The 20,154-nt window shown below is 46.7% G+C and overlaps 1 protein-coding gene across 4 annotated transcripts in view; it reads right to left on the bottom strand.

Annotated features, from left to right (window-relative positions):
* Positions 1-1,226: 1,226 nt before the first annotated feature.
* The window catches only part of SPRED2 (sprouty related EVH1 domain containing 2), a 106,377-nt gene continuing 87,449 nt past the window's right edge, over positions 1,227-20,154 (bottom strand). For all 4 annotated transcript variants that reach the window (XM_033124765.1, XM_033124766.1, XM_033124768.1 and 1 more), the window contains 2 exons: positions 6,635-6,784; positions 1,227-4,418 (listed from right to left, as the gene is read on the bottom strand). In XM_033124765.1, coding sequence (XP_032980656.1) covers positions 3,753-4,418; positions 6,635-6,784 — 816 coding nt within the window. In that variant the 3' untranslated portion in view covers positions 1,227-3,752. The remainder of the gene's footprint in view (positions 4,419-6,634; positions 6,785-20,154) is intronic.

The following is a 20,154-nucleotide window of genomic DNA, read 5'->3' as shown; positions in this document are numbered from 1 at the left end:
TCAGTCACTGGAGCTCAGGTCTGGTTTAGTCCTTGCCTCATGTGACTGCGTGTTACCTTAGTTACGTACCCTTTCTAAGCTTCAGTTCCTCAACTGTAAACAGGGATCCTGGGAGGGACGTGCCTCTGGGGGCATAAGGGTCAAATTAAGATTTTAGGGCTCCTTCCCTACTGCAGCTCTGGTGTCTTCCAAGTTCTCTTTTTCACGTATTTTTTTTTTATCAGAACAATTTATTCAGGATTGTCATAGACAAGGAAATGCATACCTATTGTTTTGGCAGACATTAACTTATTTTTTTAATTCACCAATTCTACTTCAGAGCAATCCCATTACTCGTTTACTATCAAATTTCTTGAAAAAAATGTTTTATATTTGATGTTTCTTTTTCTTCCATGTTGACTCGTCGCCCTACTATAATCTGGTTAATGCCCCTCCTACTCTAATGAAACAGTTTTCATTAAGTTCTCTAGTAATCTCTTAATTACCAATCCTTATGGCTTTTTTCTCTCTTCTTGCTTTCTAACTTCCTGTTATCTCCTAATGCTTTTCACCTTTGCTAGTGGCCTGTAAGTCATTCCTTTCTGGAAGAATTAAAACTAAGGTGCAGGGGTCCCTCTACACTTCTCCTTTTAAGACCCCCTATTATTCAGTTCTCCAGGGAAGGAGCTGAAAATTTCCTCTGTGACCCTTAAAAAAACCCCTCACTTTATTTCCTCAAGGGATTGTCACTGTCACCTTTGAGCATCCAAATGGCCCATTTGGAAGGGAATGTGAGCCAAATGTCACTGAAATAGAACCGCTCTGAGGAGACCTTGCAGTTTCAATAATTGTTTTCAGTGAGAAACTGTCTTCCAAACTCCATATAGCATCCCCCACCCCCGACGCTGAGGTTCAGCAGGAATTGGTAGAAAACAACTTGGAGGAAGTACAGCTGTTCCCTCTGAGGAGCACACATGGGGAAGCCAGGCCGAGGAAGAGGGGGTGTTCCCCGGGTGGTGACATGCAGCATTCCTTTCACTTGAGCCATCCAAGCCTGAGGAGCTGCAGTCTCCCCTTGGGACTATGACATAACCATAGGCGGGAAGGGCCTCACAGAAACAGAATGGCGTCCACACATCCTTCTCCAAAGGAAACCCCTTCCCAATCCTGTGGGCAAGAACTCCCATGTCTGCAGAGCTCAAAGGCCACCCTGTCTCCGGCCGGACAAATAGCCCAAAGTCAGCAGATCTGATAGGATGTGTTTATATTTACATGGTACATTTTAAAGCAATGGCTACATTGGTCATACATATTAGAAACCATAAAAAAAAGTTAAGAACTAAAATGTACATCATACACTTGTATATATATTTTTACACAGAGGTAAAAAGGGTTATTATAAAAAAATCAATACAACAGGATTTTTAGTATACAGGTAAAGAATGAATTATGCTTCAGGCACTTTAATTTGTTAATGTGAGCAAATAGCTTGGGGGGGTCGGGGGAAGCTTCCAAACAGACAATCTTTTGGTTAATGTTTTGTTACCACAGATACAAAAATAAAATCTGAATAATTTCTCTCAAATGATTGACGTCAGTATGGCAAAGCTGACTGGGAAAATACTACACACTGTTCAGCTGCAGTGTGGCAATTAGAGAGAGTCGTATTTACATAAATGTCCCCATGGCTGTCCTTGTGCCCTTAACCGCTGCCTTCATAAACCAAAAAGTATATGCGGAGAAAGATTTACTAGCATAATTCCCAAAGGGGTGGAAAAGGATAAGTGGGTAAGGGAAGATAGAAACAAATAACTAAATAGTGACAACAAACAAAAAGCGGCTGGGATATGCGAACTCTTACTGAAATAAATAGGGGCCCTTGAATTGAGGTCTAACAAAACATACATTAGTGTTGTGCTTTGTAGAGAGGAGACCTTGAGAAAGACTGAGGAAAAACCTCAGGGTGTGGGGGAAGATGGTCTCCACAACGTTTGGAGGCTGGCTGAGGTTTTCTAGATGTTCTCCAGGCAGGGAAGCGGTTCTCTTTTCTTCTATCACCAGATTCACAGCTCTCTGCTCCTTTTCCAGACTGAAAGGCCCAAACCAGTCACTCCGATAAATGAAAACATCTACCAACGAGCTCATAAGCACAGTGGGTATTTACACCGATGATCTGACTAAAGAAATGCGGCAGGCTCTCCGACGAACCAAAAACATTCCCACGAAGGTAAGCATGATTCAGCACTTTCCCAGTGTGATTGGCGGACTGGAAAAAAGTCCCTTTCCTTGAAGTCTGATGTCCTGGGTGCAATAGAGGAGGGGTGGGGGAAGTGGGGAGAGAGGGATCAGGCCATGCCCCCAGCTGGCAGTTACCACAGGAAGTTCATGGCAGGAAGAACAGCCAGTGTTGACAAGCCCACCCCGTGTTCTCCACGATGTTCTGATTGTACTATGCTAGGGACAGGTAACCACTCTTCACTTTTCTTCTTTCTGCCCTAAGAAGATTTGGCTATTCCTTGCAATGGATTAGAAAAATACGATTTTCCAGCTAATTAGGAGCCTCCTCTGTGGCGAGGCGACAGGTAGACCCAGCCTGCTGAATTAACCATCTGTGCACACAAAGTGGCAAGTCTGGGTTTGGAGTTGCAGGAGAAAGACACTTAGGCATCGGGAGGGTTTTTACATATGGCCTTGTTTTTTCCCAAGTATAAATGAACTTGGTGATGTGAAATTGAGTTCAAAATGAAAACAAAAACAAACCCACGAACAAAATGCAACCCACCACTCTTCAAATTTATGACATTTAAAATCCCCCCCGCCCCCCCCAACTGATTTAAAATCCCCTCCAACTGTTTTTCAGTTGGAACTTGTTCGGAGAACACTGTGAAGAGAGTATTTGGTTTGCAAAACAATGAGCAAAATTTCTTACTTCATTAGTGTTTCTAATATTGCTCAAGTTTTAGAAGTGGTGACACAATTTTAAAAAGTTCTACCATACGGGGTACCGGGGAAGCTCAGAGAAACCTGACATCCCCTTTCTAGCCCTGGCCCGAGAGGATGTGATGCAGTGTAAGGAATTTTCCTGATTCTCACAAGTTAATCTGAAGTTAAGGCTCAATTCTCAGTCATTTTACAGGTGAAGGTTTTGCATCGTGAATAACTGACAGATTTTGGGGAGGAGGGGCAGAAAATGAGGGGCTCAAGACAGAAATTGCAGCTTACATGGGAAATTTGGCTTTAAAAAAGTTAAAGCGATCTTGTTTTGTTGTAGAAGTTTGTTAACTAGCTCACCTCCTATACATAATAACTGACTGCAGGCTAAAATACTTCCGGTTGGGTGTCATCATTCTGACATCACATGTCTGCAGGAACGTGATGGTGCTCGTTAGCCACAGGTAAGCTGAACCAAGAGAAAGTCTTCTATGCTCTTGGAAAAACCAACTACAAAACCCACCCCAAATCAGCAGTTCCGACTGCAGGCGCGGTTGAACTGGAAGAGGTGGGGAGGAAAGGCAGGAAATCAACACAGGAATAAGACAGCTTGACTACAGATTGTTACTAATACAAGAGAGTCTACTATGTAGAGGTTCCTTTTCTTAGAACACGGTGTGTGTGCACATGGATGGATGGATGGGGGAGTCCAGAGTCCACCAGGAAGGTTCCCAGGCTGGAATGGCGCCTCCAGGTCCCAGGGAGCAGGGGAGAAGATGAGAGTGTGGAGGAGACAAGTTTCCTTGCGGCGGTGGCTAGGGGAGGGGTGGGGGGCCACGGAGTCACACGGCCGCTTTGTGCTTCCCCCCACAGCACCTGCACATGACTCCACAGTGGTAGCAGGCCCGAAGGGGCAGGTAACAGCACATACAGGGGGCCAAGAAAGACAAGGCAATAAGAGCCATCCACCGGAGGCAAAACTTCTCGTCGCTAGTGTCGCACGAGCACGGGTCTGTATAGTCGCCCTCGGGGTCCGACATACAGTGATAAAGCATGCTGTCCGCACACCACATACAGCTCACCCGGCGGATGCAAGTTCTCACGGAGTCGGGCGCGTCCTGGCAGTGGCCCCTCCGGTTCTCCTCGTGGTTGAACATGTCCCTGCAATACTCACACCGGGAGCGCTCCCCGTCCTCCTTCCGCCGCCGGGACTTGCCCCGGGAGGGTTGGGTCTTGATCACCCCGCCCCCATGCCCTTTGGGGTCCTCGCCGAGGCCGAAGTCCGAGGAGTCCACGTAGGGGTAGTTGTAGTCGTGCTTGGGGACCTCGTCCTTGGCGAAGCGCACGTAGGAGTCCGCGTCCTCCGAGGGGTCCAGGTGCTTGCCCCTGACGGGCGCGTGCCGGTAGTCCTCGTAGCCTGTCATCCAGATCTTCTCCCGCGGGTTGATGCGCACAATCTCCTCGTCGTCTTCCGGGAAGCTCACCTGGCGGTACGGCCTTGGCATTGGCTGCCCCAGGAGGGAGGAAACAGTATTTTACAGCAGTGGCAAAAAACAAACAAACAGAAAATCCAATATGCACCTTTCACCTTGACAAAGGCATTTCTGGAAGAAACGGACCCATCCTGTGATTACTATCTCGTGGGTCAAAGATGTATTTCAAATGGTGAGTCTCAATCCATTCCTGGGTCAGGAAATCAAGGTTAATGGGCTGAGGCCAGCTTTCCCCCACCTTTTTGTTCCGGTATTGCCATAGGTAGGAGAGTGTGCATATGAGAGAAAGGGCACATTTTAAGAATAGAGTTTGAATTTTCAGAAGCTGGACATGCCCAGGTCAAGCAGCAGAAGGTAAGAGGCCTCCAAGGGCACCCCCACCTCTCTTTCACTTACCATCCCACCCGCTAAAGTGACTGTGTGCCATCAGGCTGATTTCTAACCACTTAGATTAGTTCTGCCTAGTTTTGTATGGTATGTTCTCTTTTGTGAGACCACTGGTTTTCCCTCATTGAAACAGACGAATACTGGAGTGCAGTGCGTGTTTTATAAGCGTTAAGTACTTTTCATGACTTACGTGCATACAATATACGCATCCTGGGTCACAATATAAAATGCACGTCTCACTGTGGGTCATGTCAAAAAAGCAAAAGGGGATACCAGGAACTATACAGATCACAAGAACCCTTGCAATCTGTATGGGAAGATAAAAATGCTGCAGAAGCAAAGGGTAAGGGTGCAGCTCTGGAGGCCGACTGCCTGGGATCGAATCCCGCCAGGCTTTCCCGGATTGTGGGTAGCAGAGCTGGCATGGGAGCCCAGGCAGGCCACACCCAGAGCTATATCCTCTAGCCTTTGAACCCCACTGCATTCTCCCTTAGGTGGAAGAGTCGTCTCTGCATGTAGTCCTGCTACTGTTTACAGCAGCGCCTTGTCTCGGGTGGCAGGTGAGCAGTAAATAGTTACCAACTAGATACAGGTAAGCCTGCCTTGCACAGGACATCTCAGCTGTGGTTGAGAATGAGATTTTCCACCTTAGAGGTCCTTTAGGAATGAAGGCTTTTTAAGGGGGAGAAGAGCATGGCTCCAAGCGAACCCACTGGAGTCAAATTCGGGCTGTGGAATTTACTAGCAAGTCGTTAAGCCTCAGACTCAAGTTTCCCTGCCTAGCAAACTGCATAGGGCTGTTGTGAGAATAAAGAGAAAGAACCTATGTAGTGTCAGCACACCGCCAGCCACAGAGGATGTGCTTTATACCTGTTGTCGTTATCATTGTAATAGTTGTAAAATTTTTACATCGCTTCCCACCAGACCCTGAGCTCCTTAAGAGCAGGGCCATGTCTCACATACTTTGCCCTCCTTCCTGTAAGATTCTTGACAGCAGCGTGTTCTGGACTTTGGAAAATCACAGTCTTACAGGATTTCAAAACAAATCTTGGGAGCTGACACAAGCTTTGCTAATTGTTTATTTTGCAACGCAAAAGAGTCAAAAAATCAGTTCCCATCTACTGCGACCATAATGCCATTTTTAAAAAGAACATTTTAACGCCAAAATATTAGGACACATACAGTAAAAGGATTTTTAAAAAAGAGTCCTATAAATCTAGCTTTATGTTAACTGTGGTCCTTTCTTGTCTTTTCAAAGCGGACGAGTGGCCACAGCACCCTGCACGGGCACCAGTCCATGCCCCCCAGTTTGGAAACCTGCTCTGCAAAACAGCCGCCTGGTAAATATTAGTTGAGTGACTGAATTCCAGACTCCAGCTCCATCTCCCTGAGCAAGCCTGAGCCTGCAGCCTGAGATACCCGGGTGCACGAGCCAAGTGTGCAGCCTGCAGCGCTGATCGTGGCTCTGTGCTCTCACGCAGCCAGGAGGCATTTTGGACAGAGGGACACGGGCCCAGCACGCTGGGTAAGCACAGACTTGCATCTGAATCTTGTTCCACCAGGGACACTAAGCCTCACCTTCCTCGTCTGTAAACGGGGGGTGCCGAGAACCAGCCACGAGGGGCAGTTGACGAGGATTCGATGTGATAAAGCACAACGGCGTTCCCAGGTGTGTGGCACACAGAAAACTCTGAGGAGGGGCGAACTGCCACCACCACCTTCCCCATGAGGTGGGGTGGGACTAAGTCAAACAGAAGGGGCCAGGGCTTGGTGAGAGGAAGGAGGCTGTCCTAGAATTGGGAGCCCTCCACCCCGAGGACCTCAGGAATGAGACTGCCGCTCACCTGTTCGAGGTGATAGTGGTCCATGGGGTATGAGTCGTGGAGGTGGCCCAGGGTATAAATCCTCCGGGGCTCACAGGCTGTGGGAGAGGAGATTGTCCGAGTAGGTTGTTCCCTCTTCTGAGAGGAGTTAGAAGAACTGTCTGTAGCTGTCTGTTTAGAGGGAGTTAACCAAGAGTTAATTAAACAAACAAACACACAAAAATAAAAACCAGACCCACACACCAAAGCCTAACATGCCGCTGACCCCGACTTGTGGCATCTTGCTGGACTTCCCGAAAGCCTGCGTGTATCCTGCTTGGGAGGTGGGAGGACCCTCGAAGAGCAAGATTGTCTAAACATGATGTGGCCGGCTCAGTGGACAGACAAACGCAGGCACCAGACCCTGGAAAGTTGGGTTTGTTTCCTCTAATGTGGGAGCAGCGACCAGGTTTTGGGGGAAGGGTTGGAGGCAAGCTTTGGGGTTCACTTTTAATCTGGAAGCAAGACGGATGACTGCACAGAGGGATGAGGCCCCCATCTGTGGAGGACGACTGCACAGCTCTTTTCCCAGCAGAGGTGACAAGTTCAGACTGGAGGCTCCATGACGGTGTCTTTGGAAGGTAAGCAGATATTGGATGGAGTGGAGCACAGGTAGAGCACAGGGGGCCCCTCTACCTCCTAATATACCAACCACGTAGGTGCTTCATGCTCCCACCTGAGACTCAATGAAGGGGGCCAGGTGGTCCCAGGTGACAGTCAGTCTCCATAGCCACTACCCCTCCACCCCCACATGAAAAGGTTTTTCTTGCATCTAGGTGTCCTCTTTCTGGCAAATATCTCTTGGCTGTTGCTTCTCTTATATTCCCCTTATATCATTTGCTTATTCATCTCTTTTTATTTTACGTGTGTTTTGTTAGTGTCATAAGTCCTTTTGGGAGCAAGGCAAGGTTAAAACAAATAGACTTATAAAAGTTATTTTTACCCCGCTTCCCATTTATAAAATAATAAATGCTCAGAAAAATGGAACTACAAGTATTTGGGAAAAAGACAAGACACTCATTGTGCAATACACTATTGCTAATTTTTAAAACTTGGTGGACATGTGCAGCATCCCTTTGGGGACCAACCCTCCTGGACTTGTCTCTGACAGTGTTTGGTCCAAGTGATGCTGGGAGGACACGTTTCCAGTCCCTCAATCCACAGTGACTAATTTAGACAGAGACACACGGTCCTCTCAAGCAATACAGACAGATTCTGACGGAGAGGTCAGCAAAGATGCTGTCTTTCTGAAGTGAAGATCTAAGGGTCCCATAAGCCTGGAATCCTGGTGAAGGCGCAGGGTAAGAACCTTCAGAAGATGAACTGAAGCAAGCCCAAGAGAAGAAGGCCCCCTCAAACACCAGTTGAGCTTCTGGATCCAGTCAAGCCTAAACCCCGATCCACCCTAGGACAGGATGTCCCAGTGAGACGAGCCACGTCCTTTTGGTAAGCTCAGCCAGATGTGTTGGGTTCACCGCTCGGGTGCACTTTTTCACTCCCAGTCCCTTCTCTGTGGCAGGAGTTCTACCTGCACCACGTGCCTGGCCTCTCCGGGCCATTCTCATCCTCTTATTCACATGGGTGGAGTGGAACTGGTGTGCAATCTGCTACTTGCCTGCTGGCAACATCCTTGGGACACTGTGGTCGGCCCATTTGGAGGTCGAGGGCCTGCCCCGTGTGGGGAGGCTGTGGAGAGCCAGCGAGCCTGTACCTGGCGGGGCAGGTCCTGGCCAGCCACTTCCCACAGGTGGAAGCCACGGCCATGAAAGCTCTTCCCCCCACTCCCCTCAACTGGTTCAGAACTCAGATGGGGAAGAATTACTGTTCACCCCTTAAAACCCAGTAACTGAAAGAGACCAAAAGGATACACGAGAATTTTTCCTTTCTTCCAAACTCCGCTCGTCTTCCTCCTGTCACCCCCCCTTAACCTTATGTCACTGGACCTCCCTCTTTTAACACATGGGTGGTTGTCGAGCGGACAGAACAACAAAGCCAAGAACTCTTAATAGTCTCACGTTGTGCGAGTACATGCGATGAGCCAGGCCGTGGCTACATGTGACCACGGCTGTCGGTACAATATTGTCTCCACACACAGGAAAACGTGGCAGGCGGCCTCTGCAGAGCTGGGTTGAAATGCAGCCCCTGACCAAGCCCAGTGGGGTTTTAATACCCCCCACTGCTGCTGCTTTTCAAGCTCAGGAGAGCCCGGTTCAGTGCCTGCTCTGAGAGGTGTTTTGTTGAGATGAACATAAATACAACTTTTCCACGTAAGAAGGTGCAGCCGGCTTGATACCGACCCAGGAGATAAGGGGAGGGCGTCTCTCAATACAAAGGTTTCTAAAGATCTCAATAAATACTTTCTGAATGAGCAGAGAAGGGCCCTTTGTGTGACTCACATCTCAAGGGTTAAATTCTTATTCAACACCCTCGTGGCAATCACCTGAGGTTAGACGCCACCCTTGTATTGAACACAAGTGATACCTACTCAGCATTTAGTTCTTAGAAACCAGTCAATGAATCATGGTCACCTGTTAGCCAGCTGTTCACCTTCATCCACCCCGTGTCCAGATTAACAGTCTGCAGAAAGTCATTCTGAGAAACGAGGCACGCCCACTTTTCCTGGTATTCCCGAGGCAAGGAGAAACACCATACAGGAGACTGAGAAAGGGCTTTCTTTACCTCCTGATCTAATGATGGATTTGTACAAAGGAGCGAGGCTCGACCACAGTACACCTCCCACAGGTCTGGCCCGGCCCCGCCCACAGCCTTCCCTGCCAAACTGCTCTGTGTTGGTCTGGACTCTGGAAAGCAGAACCTGCAAGAGGCTTATTTCAGGTCTGTACTATCAGAGAAATCTTGCAAAGTGGTGAGTGCCTATCAGGGCATCTCCAAGAAAGCGAGGGGAAACACCTACCCACAGGCACCTCTGTCCGGCTCTCCCTAACTGCTCGCGGTACCCACGCACAGCTGGAGACAGCCCCCTAAGCTATGCATGCACATACAAACATACATTCTCAAGCAGGATTCTTGAACATGGTATTTGTGTGCACAAGCTAATGACACCCACCAACCTACCAATCTGACAGTTTCACCTTCAACTCAGAAAGACGCTAGCTGCGTTTTAAACTCACCTTGCTCTCTGGAGGGTATCTAAACTGTTGTGGGTTCGAGCGCAAGAACAACAAAAGCAGAGGTCCTCTGCAGCTACTCTGAGCTCGGGGACCTCAGGCTCCTAAAAGAGGCGGCTCCGGCAACAGGCTTCCCTGCGTCCGCGTCCAGAGAGAGCGGTCAGAGTGAGCCTTCAGTGCTGCCCGCTGCGGCAGCAGGGCCGAGCACAGCCGGCGACGCGGGAGGTCTCCTGCACGGGGACGCAGTAAGCAGCAGCCATGGCCACCTGCAAGTGTACCCTCCTCAACTGGACTCTGGGTTTGGAGCTGACTGACTCCATGTCAGTGCACATGATTAAGAAGCTGTCCAGTTAAGAAGTTTGCAACCTAAAACGAGGCACCGAACAACAGAAATGCAATGGAGTACCTACCATAGTGTTCAGTAACAGGGTCTCAGCTCAGGCAGACTGGATGCGAATCATTCTCTGCTCATTTTAAGTTGTCTGATTTTGGTCAAGTGAACCTCTGTCTCCGGTTTTCACGTCAGCCAAATGGAGCTACTAGCACCATCCTCAGGGTTGCGTGTAAATGAAATACGAGTCAACATTTCCCTCTTCTACACTGTTACTGCTGATGACCGAAAACGCACCGACTCTGTGGATCCTGTACCCGGCTGCCTTGCTTAACTCCGTACGAAACTTCAAGTGCTTCATCTACTGACTCTCTGGATTTATCTAAGTAAATTGGATCACCCATCAAAAGGCAGGCTGGTCTCTTTTCCAAGATTTTATGCCTCTTTTTTCTTGTCTTACTGCAATTTTTGCCAGGATTTCTAGCATGATGCAGAAAAACAGAGGTGACAGTAGCCCTGCTTGTCTTGACTTTTAACGCGACAACTTCTAATGCTTCTTTAGTACAATATGGTATTTCTTGATAACTGGAGTGATTGTAAAGTGAGTTCCAGAAGTTTCCTTGTATTCTAGATTGCTAAGGGTTTTCACCAAAACATAGTAGATGTCACCAGATGTTTTTTCTGTATCTACTGAGATGATTACATAGTCTCTTACCTTTAATTTGTTGTATTAATGTCTGAATCAAACAGCATAAACCGTCTTTGCATGCCTGGGATGTACTCTACTCGGCTTTCATTAAATTTGTTTTACAAATATTTGATGTGGTTTGTTAATATTTTACTTAGAAACTTTGTATCTAGATTCATAAGTGAGTTTGGCTTCTCTTTTTCTCAACTTGAGCTATCCTTGCTCAGTTTCATAGTGGAGTCAGGCTAGGATTGTATACTGAGCTATACATTTTTCTATAGTTTGGAACAATATCTGTAATCTGGGAGTTGTGTTTCTTAACCACCTAAGTTTGGTCCCTTTTTAAGGGGCAGACTTTTGACTATATTTTCAAATTTCTATGGGTGCTGAAAAAACTCTAGTAACAAGCTTAGCGTGACCTGGTCCTAAAACCCTTTAAATGGGCAGTAAGCTGAGACAAGACCTTGATAAGGAAGAACAGAGAAAGGATAGGAGAGTGAGAAAAGAAAGAGAGGTGGAAGTTAAGAGTCAGAGGTACTGAGATGAACGAATGGGCATTGCCAACCTTAAAAAACACAAAAGAAAGGGCGGCCGGATGGCTCACTTGGTTAGAGAGCAGTGCTCATAACATTAAGGTAGCCGGTTCGATTCCCACATGGACCAGTGAGCTGCGCCCTCCACAACTAGATTGAAACAACCACTTTACTTGGAGCTGATGGGTCCTGGAAAAACACACTGTTCCCCAATAAAAATTAAAACAAAAACAAAACACAAAGAAGAGCCATGACCAGCCTGACCAAATCCACTCTAGTAGTACAAACACCCATGAAGGGTATTTGGGTTTGGGCTGGGTGCTTTGTGAAATGTGGGCACAAACACAGGAGGTGACATGGGCAGAGGGCAAAGCCAAGGGCTTCCCTGAGGAGGAACATTCTAGATCGGTGGACAACCCAGACCAAGGCCCAGAGGAAGAAAGAGAGGCCCAAGTTTATCAGTAAACATCTGATAAACTTCAAAAAGAGTAAGCTTCCAATGGCTGGATTCTGTAGACATAAGTTGTACTTATTATTTTGAGAATTTAGATATTTCCTATAATTCTCCAGAATTTAACAACAAATGAGAGAAAAACTATGCAACTTCGAAAGTTGATTCAGACTTTTCTTTTGAATAATTGACTTTAATGTTAGGATAGCCTGACAATAAATCAAAATCTGAAGTACAAAAGACACTGGGTTGAGGCTGCCTGTTCCCCCACGGTCAGTGCTGCCTGGTTTGGGTGGGAATTGGTCTGAATGGAGAGAGGAGACTAGAAGATCAATGCCTCATGTTACACCTGGGGCTGGCTCCCTCCTTTGAATGGGCATATTTTGTAAACTATGCTTTCTTACTCTTGGAAACTTCTTCCACCCTCCTGAAGTTCCTAGAGTTTACCTGGAAATTCTTAGAGGCATGTGCATCTATTCACGGGCCAGGAGGGAGCCTTCTTCCTTTGGAAGGCCAACCTCTTTGACCAAGGGAAGCGCAAGGAGGGAGGGAAAGAACCAAGAGGCCAGACCAGCTGAGGAGGAAGTTGGCTGAAATTTACCCATCCTGGGATGAATCCTGACTGCAGACCAAAGGTTTTTAGGGACATTCAGGGGGGGTCAGACTAAGCATTTCGAAGTGAAACAAGTGTTTTTAGGATTATGGGCACCCTTTCAACTCCCCTGGGTTTTCCTGCTAAATCTTTGTTTTTCCAAAAGGAGGTGGGGGGTAGAGAACAAAGGCAGTAGCAGCTGGCAGACAGTGGCTATGGGAGAGAAAGGTGTGTCCTGGGCTGTTTTTGCAAGGGCACTTGGAATTCTTAAGGGACACCTGGTTTACAGCTTTCTGGAGTAGGACGCTTGCTGAGTGCATCGGTGAGATTATGAGAAGGCGGGCACTGTCAATTTTCTCCTCCCTCTGGGGATGGAGACAAATGGGATGAACCCCACCTCCAGAGAGACAAGCAAACAAATACAGCCACTTCATCATCTGTGCCACAGGATGTATGTCAAATATACCTCAATAAATAACTGACTAAATAAAGTCATCACTATACCCCCTTAAAAAAAAAAAAAGAGCCACAGGATTAATTCAGAGGATTAAGTAGAATTTCTGCCCTGCCTATAGATGCTGCTGATATTTTGAATTTTTGAAGATGGGTAGTTATGACCACAATTTGTATTATTTTTACTGCAATCCACACCCCAAATAGATCTCAACAGCTGATGCAACCAAAACAATATTCAATATTCTTCCTACTGCAAGGGCTTCTCATTTTTTTTAAAAAAGTATGGACACACACAGGCACTATATGTAAGTGTATGCCCTTCCTCTCTAGCCCGGGCTGGGAGACCAGACTGGTCACATGAAACTCGGGGCTGCTTCTGCCTCTCAGGACACAGTAAACCGGATGGTTAGTGCCTCACAGGCTCCTGGCTCACGTGGTTTGGATGAGCTGTTGTTTCTAACTCTTCAGCAAAGCACTCCCTCCTCACAGTATCTACTAGACCAACAGGCCTGTGGTAAACAGGAAGTTGTCACCCATTTTGTCAACAGGTCTTTGGGAACAGGTAGCACTGGCTCACCTGTCCCAAGGGCCAACATTGGTTCCAGGTGTCCTGTTTCAAAGAGGCAAGCAAAGCAGGAAATTAGCCAGGGACATGCTTTTTTATGGCTTCATCTAGCAGGCAGTTTGGGTCTAAGAGGCAGCTGCTGCGGGGAAAGAGATAACTTTGTCCCAAAGGGCATTATCCTCTCTGAGACCCAGATGATAGATAAAGTGGGCATTCTGTCATTGGTGGGGGGAGGGGGGGCACCAACAAAAATAAAATTCCCACATGTTCAAAAAAAGTTTTCTGTTTCTAAATTTTGAGGTTAGGTGAAATTTTGATATGGAAGGAAATTACTCTGATAAGCCCGCAGCGTAGCTTCACTGGAAAGGCTGAGGGTTGGGAGCAGGAAGGCCAGGTTTCAGGTAACCCTGAATATGTACTCTGTATGAATTAGTAAAATGGAAATAATAGTATCCTACTATCCACAGCTTAAAAAGATGAGATGATATATGTGTAAATGAAGAAAGACACAAGTAGAAGGGTTAGCAAATTGCCTTTGGGCTTCTGAAATTGAGAACATTTCAAAGCTCTTATTTGAGCCTTACCATTTAATTGCTTTAATTTAGCCTCTGTAAGGTATTACATGTTAAATAAAAAGATCCTCCTCTTACTATGTAATCTGAGCTTGAAAACTGTCACTTAGAAGATAAAGCAGCGCCCATCTATCTTCTGAGACCTTCCATGCCACCCATGCAGTGCTGCCCCCCCAAACATTTCTGCCCTTTTTGATCACCGTAGATCGGTTTCACTCAACTTTACAGAAGTAATTTACATTTCCAACCTATTTTCTCTTTACTTACCCTGGCCCCATGCCACTCTAACCCCATGCCTTCATTTCAAAGGGAGAGACAACAGAAAGATTTTTGATTAACTGATCTTCTAAAGGGAGACGGGAGCTTTCAAGGAGGGATGGGGACCCTCACGCCTCCCCCAAAGAGATGGCTGAGGTTTTATGCCAATGTCCCCATTGAAAAGTCTACCATTTAGGCAGTTCGTCTGCAACGAAGGGAATCCCGCATATCTGATATATACAATTTTCTAAAAATTATTGAATAAGTAATTTCCTTTTCTTCAAGTTCTCTGAAAGACAGCAAGCCGACACAGGGTTTACATTCTGGGTGAGCAGAGTGTGGAATTGAGCACAGGTCACTTCACCTCTCTGCGCCCTGGCGATTTTATCTGCAGAAATGCAGCGTGGTTGTGAGGACTAAACCCCGTAAGTGTGCGAGTGCAGGCCACAGTGCGAGGTCAGTGCCACACCACAGCTCCTTTCCTTCCTCTCCCATGGGTCAGCAGATAGAGACTCAGAGGAAATGCATTTACCCTGAAGGGTCTGTGTTGCAAGGATCAAGGATCGCAGCTAACTAATGGCAGCACCAAGTTTAGAATCCAGGCCTCTCCCTCACATCCGAACTCCACGAACTCAAGGGTCACACACTATCTCAGCTTTTAAAAACACTCTTCCTTAGAAAATCAGTAACTGAACCCCATTTTATTACAAAACTGGTAGATCTGCCTTTAGTTTTAATGTTTGTTGGGGATGGATTAGGTGGACAAACTATTTAAGAAAAGGAAAATTTTGTGGTATTCTGCACTCTTCCGCTTCTATAAAAGAAACCTTAATAATTACAATACCCAAGAATTCGATTTTTTCTACTTCATCAAGAATGAAAATAAGTACAATTTGCAAAACTCAAGAGCCCACCTAGGACAAAAATTGCTTCTTAATACTCTGGTTTCAACCACTTGTTCTAGCTCTGCGTTAGAAAGCACTTGGAGTGGCAGGGAGGGGTTCGAGAGTCATTAGGGCCAGTGGCTCTGAATAGCCAGAAAGTAGTGAAACGCAGCTTGCCATAAACAGATGTCAAGGCTCAAGCTTAGGGCACAAAGAAAAACCAAGTTTTCCAGTCTGGGAAACACCTGGCTAGAAGCTGACTAGGACATTTCCCTACGTGAAGGAGGACTGCTTACGTAAAGAAATAAAATACAATGAAACACCAAAACACAATCCAAACGCTAGCCTTTTTCAGTTGGGTTCTCGGAGGGAATTTAGACCCAAACAAAAGGATGTGAATAACTTCTCAATTTCGCAAAGGACAATACATAGAACCATTCTGGGTGCACAGGAGAGAAACCAACTCATTAAATAAGGATGGATTCCGTAAGGTGCTAGGGCTTACCTGGGAGTCACTGATTGAGAAGGGCTGCTCAAATCCAGAAACAATAGCTAGGTAGTAGTACACACCTAGAAGGCGAGAAAAATCAAAACCTCGTACGCGTAGGGCAGGCTTCCTATGGTCAAGCTTCCAGCTGCTGTCTTGGGGACCTGTAGGCTGTGACATTTGCTGAGTGGCCTCCACGTCATCACATGAAGGGGCCACCTTCATGTGGGCATCAATCACACGGTTATCCTCTCATCTCTCCCCTTTCTAACTGGGGTCCAAGAGAACCCTAAGATATTACTCCTGTATTTGGTGGTTGTTTAAACTATAGGACAGCTGAAATAGCGTAAATTTAATTATTCAGCAGAGGAACAGGAAAATAGCAGCGGTGAACTGGAAAGGTTGGGAGACAGTGTTCACTGCTCCTCCACTAACGATCTCCGGCAAGTCGCCCATCTGACTCATCTGATAAGAACTCAAACTCCTTCCAATCCCGAGACCTATTATTCTAAGCAGCTGGCTTGTGTCGAGCTACCCTCGCCACCCAGCGAGGCAAATGAATGTCCAGCTAACTCCCGCAGCTTCGCCTACCTTTAACATGCCGCTGTTTCCACAGTGGACACGCTGCTTCCTAACACCAGGCCGGGAACAGTGGGAAGAAGAGAGCCTGAGTCATAGAGGCCAATCCCTGTTGCCCCTCTGTCATCTCTTTAAACCCCCGATGGGGACACCAGGATTGCTGTAATTAAGGTGTCTCTCTGGATTCCTCCTTCTCTCTTGACCCCTCACCCTGCTTCTTAGAAAACCTCCCTCATTCTTTCTTTAAAAATCAATACATGTATGTGTATCACTTAATATCTCATATAGCAGTCTCATTCCTCTCCAGCTCAGCTTCTCAGTCCCCAGAGAAATAAATACACTTTCAAATCTTATGGCTCTTCTTGTATTGCTCTCCATTTTTGAATCCCATGTTTTTATGCTGCTTCCTGATTTGCAGATTTAGATATTATTTAAGGACTTCTTATTATGGAAGATGAAGATTTAGCTATTTTATATATCCTCAAGCATCTTTCTCTAAAGCAAATATGTCCCTAATCCCCCAGCTTTAGAGCCAGAATCCAGCCACTCAGCAGTGATAGCTGAAGCACCGACAATACTCGATCACACATTCTAGGTTAGCCTGCTCTAGAAGTACGTACACACTGCAGCTGCATTCTCCCAAGATCGTATTAAAATCATCCTTGTCTGTCTATGAAGATGCTAAGAACATTTGAAAATGATTTTAGAATTCTGCAGCATTAAATAAACCACCGGGTTTGAATGAATCAAACCCTACAACACAGGAGTTTGGAAAATTGTTCATTAAATGACCACAAACCCCAGATCCTTCCTAGTTCTATAACAGTTCATTTTCTCTCCTCACTGCCTTCCCCCAGAATCCCTACCTGGCAGGCTCCAAACCCTCTGGCCTCAGAGTCCTCACCTGTAGGGAACTGGGAGGAAGTCAGGTCTAAGTTGGGGAGCAAACCCGCTCAGCTTATCCACAGAGGTTTACATGGGCCTCCTCCACAAAGACACAAGCACTGCAGGGGGAACAGACTTGGGGGTCTTTCCATTCTGTCCCTCGCAAGTCTCCCCAGCTTGGAAGTGAAGGAAATGAAAAGCTATCCGTCAGAGGCACCAATGAGAGTGTGCTCTTAGCAATTTACAGCGCGCTAACCTTTTTCTTGTTGTGTGACAATCTTTGCATTAGTCATCTACAAATTTGTACCAAACGGCTCAGGAATTCCCTCACACGTCCGTATTTCATGCCGCGTAGGTATTTGTGTGCACCTGCGTCAAGCATTATAACTGAGGTCTCCCATGGAGTAGAGGGGACTGTCACTCCCTGTGCAAGGGAGAAAGCTGATGGGAGGGCCAGAAGCAGCCAAAAGCTTATAATGGGTGACAATGCTAGCAGCTCAGCTTTTAGTTGTAGACTGAGCACAAAACACAGCTAGGAAAATACGACACGAAGCTCCTGAGAATCCTTCAAAATAACCACGTTTAAATGGTGCCCAAGGTAACAATTAAGCAAATAAAATATGACAACCTATGATTGTACACACTGTACGTTAATCCTCACTTAACACTGTTGATAGGTTCTGCAACTGTTAGCAAAATGACGTATCACGAAATCAGTTTTACCACAGGCTCATTGATAGTCACAAGATTAAGTTCCTACAGCACCTCATCCGTGTTATAATGAAGTCACATTATTCAAGGACCTGCTGCATCTGGGGTTCAGATCACCCATGGATTGAGCATTTATAGAGCAAAGCTTCACAGGGTGGCAGAGACTATAATGATGAATAACCTGCTTCTAATTGGATGAAGATTCATTCATTCAGCAAATAACATATAAAAGCCAAAAAGGGGCAGGCTTTCAAGCGGCAAGAGAGAAATAAACAACAGAATGCTTGGGGATTTTAAACTAGAGAACAATCATAGTTGGTTGGTTAAGAGAGAAATATTAGGAGTCATGAATGGAAAGCCGCCCAAAACTAAGACGTCCTAACAGTTGCTAATCAGGAGTCTCGGATGGTGGTTCAGGCAGGAAAGATGCAGACACATACCAGGCTGGTGGCAGTGAAATGGAGAGAAGGGAGAGGAACGCTGTGGAAGCAACGGTGTTGGCACCTGGCAGGGCAGGTGTGTGCACACTAAGGAGGACGTTAATTTTACTCTGAGGAACTGCAGCATGGTTTTACCATCCTAAGAAGGCAGGCGGACAAGCTGCTTGGGGGAATAACCGAGAGGGCTGGGAAGTGTTAGCAGAAACAGCCCATGCTTGGTGAGCACCTAGTCAGACAACCCCTCCATGCAGAGTTGGGGTGCCTTTTCCTTCACTTCATTCCCCAACACAGAACGTGCATCAACACATTGTCCAGTGTCCTGCTTTCCTCCTACCCCCACGGAATCCCCTGAAACAGAGGGAAATCCCTGGCTCCACAGCAGAAACACTCTCGAAGATACACTCCCGGTTCCTCAAGTTACACCTCTAATGGCTTTCCCTTAGACATACGACAAATTAGAAAATTGTCGTAATTCTGGTCCATCGTAAGTTGTAAGGGGGTCTTTTCATCACTTAAGACTCTATAATAAATGAGTTCCAAGTTCTACACATCTGTCTTACCAATGAAAGTTTTAGAATGCAGCAAACTGTAGACTAGACAGGAGTTAATGCAGCTGCTCCCTTCCTTGGCTCCAGCTTTCAGACATCTCATGTGCCAAGGACAGAAGCTCTCATGACAGGGAGCTCGCGAACAAATGGGAAACTTGGTGCGTAAGCCCGCGCCGGCCCTCCCATCCTTACATGTCAATGGCCTCATGACCGGGCCTGTCCTAGGGAAGGGAGGTACTAGTATTAATAGGCTCTTGTTTGTAAACAAATGGAATGAAGGCAGCTGATCCTATCCATCAGGGCCTACACAGAATGCCATTAAGTGGAGCTTCTCCTCCGCTGAGTACCAAGTGTCTGGGAGCAGCAGAGCTCTTTCTACACTTCCTTCCAGGCATGTGGCGTTACCCTAGAGCAGCATGTTGATCCCCTGTGGATTAAAGGACAAAACCAGGAGGGATGCTGGCTTCCATCACCCCTCTGCCTCTTGCCCTCTCCCGATTCTATAAATCATTTCTGGCAGGTAGCTGGGAAGCAGCTGCGAATGACAGTTTTGCACTGGAGCACAGGAAGCCACCTTTTAACCCGCCTGCTGTTGTTTATCTCTCGAAACATGACAAAGGAACAGATGTAAGCAACATGCCAACTGCTGTGAGGATCTGCTAGGAGCACTATAGGAAGCCTGTTCAGAGCCACATCACACCAGCCGTTCCATGGCAGGACGGCTGAGTTCATTTCCTGAAACCCCTACGCGCGCTCTGTTAACGTCAGGGTGGGATCCGCAAAGCTCAGGCGACTCACCACGCACATCCCTGCTTCCGCCTTCATCCCTGTGGTTCCCAGCCTCGAAGCCACTTCCTGAAGCCTGGTCGAACGCCGCGGAGGTCCAGCCCCGTCTCACCTCCTAGAGGTCTTCTCTAACCCCACACCCCTCCCTGTAAAGGACTCTGACCCAAAGGGCTTTACACAGTCTGTGCCAGTCTCTACGCCTTTCACAGTCAATCTCATCCCGTTATCTCCTTGAGGGCCGGAGCCATGCAGGGGATCGCACACCTCTGTATTCCCAAAGCAGTGTTTTTCAAATCACTAGCTGCATGATGAGTCCATTGGGAAGCAAGCTTAAAGGGTTGCAACCAATACTATAAAAGATGAAATCAAAACTAGCTTATTAGAGATACTTTTGGGACAAATGAAGGAGCTACTGAGGAACTATTAGGTGAAAGGACATTCCTACTAATTTTCTTAGGTATAGTTACAGTGGTGTGCTTATGTAGGAAAATGCCTTATTCTTAGGAGGTGCATGCTAAAGTGTTTAAAGGTGGCTTTCACCTGGATCAGCAAAAAAAATACGTGCCTGCGTGCGTGTGCAAGTACACACATGCACAGAAAAAGCAAGT

The sequence above is a fragment of the Rhinolophus ferrumequinum genome, chromosome 13 (assembly GCF_004115265.2).
Source record: "Rhinolophus ferrumequinum isolate MPI-CBG mRhiFer1 chromosome 13, mRhiFer1_v1.p, whole genome shotgun sequence".
Lineage (NCBI taxonomy): Eukaryota > Metazoa > Chordata > Mammalia > Chiroptera > Rhinolophidae > Rhinolophus > Rhinolophus ferrumequinum.
Note: the sequence above shows the minus strand (reverse complement) of the source record. Positions and strands in the feature narration are given on the sequence as shown.